The sequence below is a fragment of the Arachis ipaensis genome, chromosome B09 (genome assembly GCF_000816755.2).
Source record: "Arachis ipaensis cultivar K30076 chromosome B09, Araip1.1, whole genome shotgun sequence".
NCBI classification, from domain to species: Eukaryota; Viridiplantae; Streptophyta; class Magnoliopsida; order Fabales; family Fabaceae; genus Arachis; species Arachis ipaensis.
Window position 1 is genome coordinate 127,887,733 of NC_029793.2, and position 7,893 is coordinate 127,895,625.

Below are 7,893 nucleotides of genomic sequence, written 5' to 3' on the forward strand. Positions count from 1 at the left end.
TCGTTTTCGTCAAAAGATACTCAATAAATCATATTGATTCTCAAAATATGTTTTAATTTTATCTGGCATGTTAAGAATATAAAACATATTAAATTTTATTTCACATGTCTACCGTTAATACACGTCAAGAAAAAATTAATTGAAATGACTAATTTAACTCACATTAATATTCTTTAGAAATCAAATTGAGTCATCTTTTTGAAAGAGCAAATTAACTTTTGCGTGATCTTTTATAGATCATTTTGTGCATTAACCTTCTATACTTATATTTATAAAATTGTGATTGAAATACACGACATAAAATACGTTTACTGACAAATTTTAAAATTTTATAAGATTTAAAATATTTTTTATTTTAACAAATAATACTATATACTATTTTTAAATTTATTTCAAGAATACATGTTAAGAAAGACGCTGAAGACGCTGACATGTAATGATATTTAGGTGTGTTTAAGCATGTCTGGAGAATAATTTAAAATTTTTATTAAAATACGGTTGAACACAGCAGATATGCGTGTCGGACGAGTGTCGATGAATATTGTGTCCGAAATGTGTTCGACACGCGGATACGGCAATTCAACGAAGTATTTGTACTTCATAGAAATAACCAAATCTACAATGGGTTGTTGCAAGCAAAATTCAAACTGTCTAAGTGGACGAGTGAGTTAACCACTTGTTGTTGAAGGTGAGTTGATTTGCTTTGTTTGTTGTTTAAACCCCTAAAGAGTGGGTGTGAAGAATGATGAAGTGAATGAGTGCATATAAAGAAAGGAGGGGAGGGTGCGAGTGAGAGGGGCCGTGGGAGACGGGCTCAGAATCAACCTAAAAAGATGGGTCCATCTTTGATTAATATGTGAGAAGCCCATCTCCAATATATGCCTCATCATTCATCACAAGGACATGGGAATCTAATGATGAGGGAATTGAGGACGCCACAAATGATTAAGTTTAAGATTTACAAAACAAAATATGATAAGAGGGTTTGATCAATAATAGTATTTAGTATATAGTATAGTAGTTTCTAATGTGAATGTGACTGACTCATGAATCATTGTCACCGCAAAAAATGGCATACTTTGCTAGTTTGCTTCCCATGTCCACAGCTTCATTAAGATAAGAAAATGAATCAAAGAGTGGTGCTTCACTAATCAGGGAATTACTCTTTCGTAAACCTTTGAACTGCAGTTGGAATACCTGAAGGGAACTCTGATACTAAAGTCAGTAGGTATTTTAGTAAAGTGTGGATAAAAAACTGAATTAAAAATTCTTAAAAGATTGTCCTTTTTTTTTTTGTCAGAGAGAGTGGGCTCAGAAACCCAAAGAAGAGAACCAACAGCAATTACATCATTTGAGTCACAAATCAGAGATTTCTCTACTGAATCAAGATTGGACCCTGTTCGAACCATTAAGTTGTCCAGTTTGTTAGGCCAGGTCCGTTGAAATCAAGTTGGCCTTTCTTACCTGTAGCGTACGTTTGGGCCTCAAATACTTTGGGTCTTTTTAGAAACAGAATTATTTTCAACATTTAATTTTGTTTAATTTTATTTTTAAAATTGAAAATAAATATCAATTTTTCTTTTATAGTTAATTTTTTTGTTAATCAAAGATTAATAACTTTTTTATTATTATTTTGCCTCTTATCAATACTTTCTATCCTTCCCATTATTATCACCGTCGTCCCCACAATCCTTCCCCTACTCCACCCCTCAGCCATCATCATCAACATCGTGAACTAGTGGTAGTGGAACATGGGTGATGGTAGATGACAATAGAGAGACAATGGTGGGATGGTGTTGATGATGACCAAGTAATAGATAAAATTGTAAAAAAAAAAAAGAAAAAGAAAAATTTGTAAATTAAAAGGCAAAATTAAATCAAATTAAATTTTAAATATTTTTTATTTTTCATATACTTCACCATAGAAAGGGAAAAAAGAAGTATATTTTACCCAAATAAATACATCTTCTGTTCTTGGACTTGGATTCGGTCTCTACTCAATTGGGCCATTAAACCCATGACCAACTAATTCAATAAGTTCCCAAGAGTAGAAAAAGACCACTCCCACCAAAACAAAAACCCACGCTCCCTCCATTGATTATGGTTTTTTACTCAGATACTGAAATTTGAAGCCCAAAGTGCAGCTCACTTTCTGTGGTCTGCAGCACACGGCACACCTGTGACTTGTGAGGTTAAAAGTTGTCTTTTGTTTCTGTCCCCCATTTTCTAAGGAAGCCAACATTCCACAGCAATATGAATCAAGTTGAGGTTACATCCCAAAATAGTGGATAAAGTTTTAGCACCATACAAGCTCCAATTCTTTTTTACACAAATTTAAAGCGAGCATAACATATCTACTCTAATAGGAGAAGACTACTTGGAGCTTTCTAGTAGTGAACAATATTATTACATGCAACAAATAGACAGATACACCACTTTGTTTACATTACCCATACAACTAACAACTATCATTCTAACAAAATGTACAACAGATAATAAATATACGAAATTTAGTATCCTACTGCATGTGTTGCAGAAGTATAAAGGAATAATTACCTCTTCAGTAAGACACCAAACCACTTACATTGTTCAGCAAAACCAAGCTCTCTGCATAATAACCAGAATATAGATACCATGTGTATCCCTCCCCTCCAATTCCGAGCTCTGTAAATCTTTTCCTCTCGATATCCAGCGAGTACAGGTTTCCCTTTCCTGTCTCATCCATAAGCAGCAACACCTCTCCACTCTTCCTGATGCACAATGCCACTGGTGGACTAGTCACATTAGCCACCGATATCCCCCACGCTGGCACCTCCAAACTAAACCCCCTCAACGTGAAACTAAAGACCTTGTTCCAAGACTCCACAACACCATACTCCTTCATCACCCAAATCTCACAACAGGAGGGAAATCCCCCACCAACGGAGAACACACTAAGCTCCTCCCTACCCCCAATTACTGTGACACTGTCCTCGGGCGCATAAGCCAAGCTCTCCGGAAGCAACACCTCACCAAACACCTCATGAACAAAGTCAAACGACAGCACAAAATGGTACCATCCGTAATCACCCTCCCGGCGTTGTGCACCCCAATGCACAATCTTGTTGACAAAGCCATGCGGAGCATCCTTACCCACACAAGCTAAACTACAAACAGGAGTAGAACCACTCAAAGTTCTCCAAAACCCAGTTGCAAGAGAGTAAACCTCAACAGTGGGTGCACTGAAACCATACCTTCATCAAAGCAAGGATAACAGCATTTGAATATCTTTGATGCATAATGTTTCATCAACAAATGATATCTATCGATGGAAAACGTAAATTATGACACTAAGGATTAGTATCTAATAAGTTGAGTTTAATTTTAATGTATTGAACACTGTAAAATATTTTGTATTCTTTTGGGCATTTAAGGTGAAATAATGTTAGGTAATTGGATGCACGTGTAAACCGCTCTACAATAACAGCAAAATTAAATTCCTAATGAGTTATCCTTTTAACTACCATACAATAAAATTAGGGATTAATTTCTACCCACTTGTATTTTATTTTGATAATCAAAATATAATTTAAATATAATTCAAAAAATAATCATAGTACGAAGTAAACTAGTATCCATAGAGAGATTAAAAGTTAAAAAGTTGTTTTTGATTCGACACCTTTCATCATCGACCATGCAAGAGAGCCTGACAACCTTGTAATCTTGATGGAGAGGATCAAAGGCGAAGGCAACAGTGGCAGTGTNNNAGGTGTTAAGATGAGATCCCGCCATGATTTAGAGACGGCGGTGCATCTGATTAGGGATTTGGGCGGCAGCCGGCGGAGGATGTTGGCTACTATTTCTTCCGGGATGTGCTCCGCCTCCGTCATATCGGAATCGGAAGATTATTATTTTCCACTTTTTTTAATTTCAGTTCTCCAGCTTATCACTTTCTCTTCCAATCTCTCTAGTCTCTACTCTCTTCGTAAGAAACGTAAATTAGTCTCTCACGTATTTCCTATCTCAACTTCGTTAGTAGACGCATGTAATTCAAAATGAAATATTAAAATGGCAACAACTTTATTTTAGAAAATTGTCCAAAATTGTTAAAATTAAAATTACACCAAGGAACTAATTGTTAATATAGTCTTTACTATATTCAAATAAAAATATCTTCGTGCGAATAATTATTTATTAGTGAGTACAAATCACAACAAATCGTGAGAGGTATATATTTTCACATGAAATAATAATATTCTAGTTTAAGTTTGACCAACTCAAAAGTAATATTTTACATGTTATTTTTTTATTAATTTAGGATCATATTTTATTATGAAATATAAAAATATTATTTTGTAGTAACAACCACCTTGTAAGAAAATATTATTTTTTGCTTATAAGAGAAGTGATTAACTTGTCTATAATATCAAGAAAATATAGACAAGAAAACTTGAAAGTACCGGAGAAATAATAAACTTGTCTACAACTCACCTTTGTTATAACTGCTAATTTCAACCATGAAACATCGTGGTGCATTTGATTGGTTAAGTTGAAAAGGAGTAAATTGAAAAGGAGATTAACTTCGTCAAGAGGACATGTCATTTCATTCGTGCGGATTCTACCAAACAAAACATCACTCTCTAACAGCTACAAAACATCACTCTCCAAAATTACCAAAGCTCAAGAAACAATGAAAAAGAAAAGACAAACTGGTGGTAAAATCTTCATTCCGACCAAAGTTTCACAAAAGCATCAACAATAGCTTTAAAGATGGCTACAAGAGGGTTGGTTTCTTGCTTTGCAGAATTCTTAGGTGTTCCGTCCCATGATTCTCTGCAGTTAAAACAAGGAAGACTTAGCTGTTGCATGAAACCCAAATTAATTAAAAGGTATCTGCAATCTGCAAACAATTTAGATGAAATCATCAAATTTACTTACAGGTTGATCCTATCTAAAGTAGTGTTGCTTCTTCCCTGGGAATTGCCAGCAATTTCCCCATCAACTTTGAGTTTGTTAACTTTCTGCAAACCTTCCTCTGATAGTTGAGATTTCTCATAACAAGTACCAGTCATGCTTTTGGCTTGGGTATCATCTTGAATGCTTGCCTGTTAAAAGATACTTTTAGCTGTTACTGGCTACAAGATAATTTCTTCTCTCATAACTAAAAAATGTAGTTAATAATAACAATTGTTTCATAAATCGTTCCATTTATAAGATCCAAGTAGCTTAATCTTTACAAATAGAATATGCAAACCTGTTATTGCATTAGTTAAGGCTGAAGAAAAAATATTCCTAGTTAGATAACTGAAGAATTTCGATTCTGATTCATGGTCTGATTTTACTGTGGCCTACAACTTTGTAAGGGATAAATTATCCCATATCAACAATTCAATCCATTGTGAAGTTACTCTTTTTGTGTGGATTACTTTTTCCATTGTTAGAAAAACCGTGATCTCAGACCTGAAAATAACTAGTATGTTACGAGTATATGTCAAATTTTGAGAGAGGATATTGCACCTCGACTCTTTTCCACAAATATGTCCTGTCAAACTTAATGTACAAAATATCAATGGATAAACTTACCTTAGCTCCATCCACCAGCTGGTTTTGGTTAATGGCTTCAGAGGTAGTATTATGGTGCGATACTTGAACTTGAGGTTCAGTGCAAACTTCTGATTCACGACTAAATGTTTCTTGGTGGGTTGACTGCTCTGTGCTTTCCACCAATGTCCCTCCTAAACTTTTCACTTCATCTTGAACAGTGTTGTTTAATAAATGATTTTTAACACCATCCTCAATTTTTTCATCCACTAAACTAGTAGTCTTTGGGGTCTCTATACCATTTAATTCAGACCCCTCCTGGTGTCCTTCCAATTCCAACACTTCTATATTATTCTCTGGTGAATTACTCGAGTCTCTCAACTCTCCAAGAACTTCTATTCCATCATTAGTACTAGCAACAGGCTTTATTGGAAATGTCTCTACTGTCAAGTCTTCTGTCACAGGGTTTACTTTTACCAGCACCTCAGGAATCGAAGATTCACTGAATCCCTTCTTTGTCATATCCACCTGGCTACCATTTATAACTTTCTCCTTGTCAACAATCTGATGCTCAGCTCCATCATAAGGCTCGCCAGAAACAACAGTAGATTCACCAACTCCATTGTCAGCCTCATCTACCTGACTACCTTCTGTAATATGGTTTTTATCAACCACTTGATGCTCAAATCCACCATGAGAACCATCAGATACAACAGTAGATTCAATGGTTTCCTTGTTTATGATGTCTACCTGGCTAACATTAATGACTTGCCCATTGTCAACCTCCCGATGCTCAGCTCTAGTATGATACTCATCAGAAGCACAAAGCTTCTTGTCAGTTGTATCTATAATGTTGCTTTCTTCAAGATGAACTTTACTTGAAGATGCAGCCAAAACAGATTGAGGATCTGTGGCAATTGAACCCAATGGATTGAGTTCATAAAAATGATCTGAAGTTAGCTCCTGTAAAGCGAACTTAGCAGGACCTAACACTCTATTTTCTTGAATTATATCCCGGACTATCTCTCGTACTGTGTAAAAGGAGCCGCCAACTTCTTTGTGGGTAAGATTAAGAGATGGAAAGTTCCCATTGTTCGACTCTTGGTACCTGGAATGAAGTAACTAGATTATAAACAAAGGAAAAGAAAAAGGGTTTCTACCATATGACTTGAATTATAACAGCTGAAAAGAAAAAATTCGCATGTCCTATAGAGTTGAAGTGTTCAGCCTTTAGGCACAAACTACATTGATGCAATATTCTATTGGCAATTACATAATATCTCTAAAGTAGCAACAGCGAACAATAACAAAAGAATTAGTTAAGAAATTACATTCTCTTAAATTGGCTATACATAAGTCTTGATATCATATAACACTATTAATTCCATCTCAGAATAGTGAAATCATCAACCAAGAGAAACAAGTACACAATTACTTTTTAATGAAGGTGTCAACCATTGCCTTTCTTTCCTCCTTTGAACGTCGAATCCGAGACTTCCTCCCATCGGATTCGTTACGCTTTGCAAGGGCAAATGTTTGCCCCACCCAACCAACCTTTACCGAATGCATCACGTTTAGCACAAACTCTACAATACAAACCTACACATATAGTAGTCCAACCAGAAATAAAAAAGTTACAATGCATATAACATAAACATCACATCATATGCTAATTAAATTCAATTTGCTTAGCAATATCATTGTCACTAGCGATTTCAAACTCAGTTGCATAACATTCTCCAAGAATAACTCAACGTTATTACAAACGCTGAAGAAACCGAGCTCAGATTGAGAAAATTGTCAGGAAAGATGAGAAGAAAAAGCTTAGGAAATGAGAGAGAGAAGTGTCTCCGTATAGATGCAAAAACAGGATTGGTGAATCTGATCTACTCTACGGTTAAGTCCTTATATTCATAGCACTACCTAACAGTAACTTAATGCAGCTAACTAATCATAAAGAATCATGCTGACTCAGCATAATAAACTCCTAACCAATATAGTTATACAATCAGTTCCAACTTTATGTAATTGACTAACAAAATTACGTAACAATCTAACACGAACGGTGAATCGACACTACACATGTAAAATTAATAAATTATAAATATTTGCACCAATTGTACACCAATTGTACCGAAACGGTTACTCCAATCGCTATGCATCATATTCGTAGTATGGTAAACCAAACAGTATATCAGTAATTACAGAGGAAGCGGAAGAACAAATCATAGAACTACTCGCAAGTCTGTAGCAAATTCAGCCGGAAATCGACGGTAACATAGCAGAGATTATTAAAGTAAAAGCGACTGAAATAAGAGACACAATTAGGTAGAGGATAATTTCACTAATTCAGCTCAAATTGAGGAAAACAAA

At 35.2% G+C, this 7,893-nt stretch overlaps 2 protein-coding genes across 3 annotated transcripts; both read right to left on the reverse strand.

Annotated features, from left to right (window-relative positions):
• On the reverse strand, positions 2,255 to 4,024 carry LOC107616009 (F-box/kelch-repeat protein At3g06240). Its single transcript, XM_016318016.2, has 2 exons — positions 3,659 to 4,024; positions 2,255 to 3,233 (listed from the first exon to the last, which is right to left on the reverse strand). Exons 1-2 carry the CDS (start codon positions 3,769 to 3,771, stop codon positions 2,561 to 2,563), a joined length of 786 nt encoding a protein of 261 aa, XP_016173502.1. The 5' UTR covers positions 3,772 to 4,024; the 3' UTR covers positions 2,255 to 2,560.
• LOC107618849 lies at positions 4,461 to 7,144 on the reverse strand. 2 transcript variants are annotated; one of them, XM_021110342.1, is made up of 4 exons: positions 6,956 to 7,142; positions 5,563 to 6,628; positions 4,918 to 5,084; positions 4,461 to 4,812 (listed from the first exon to the last, which is right to left on the reverse strand). In XM_021110342.1, exons 1-4 carry the CDS (start codon positions 7,087 to 7,089, stop codon positions 4,704 to 4,706), a joined length of 1,476 nt encoding a protein of 491 aa, XP_020966001.1. In that variant the 5' UTR covers positions 7,090 to 7,142; the 3' UTR covers positions 4,461 to 4,703. The 2 variants fall into 2 exon arrangements, with proteins under 2 accessions (XP_020966001.1, XP_020966002.1); XM_021110343.1 differs by lacking the exons at positions 4,461 to 4,812; positions 4,918 to 5,084 and adding an exon at positions 5,240 to 5,439 and having other exon boundaries at positions 6,956 to 7,144.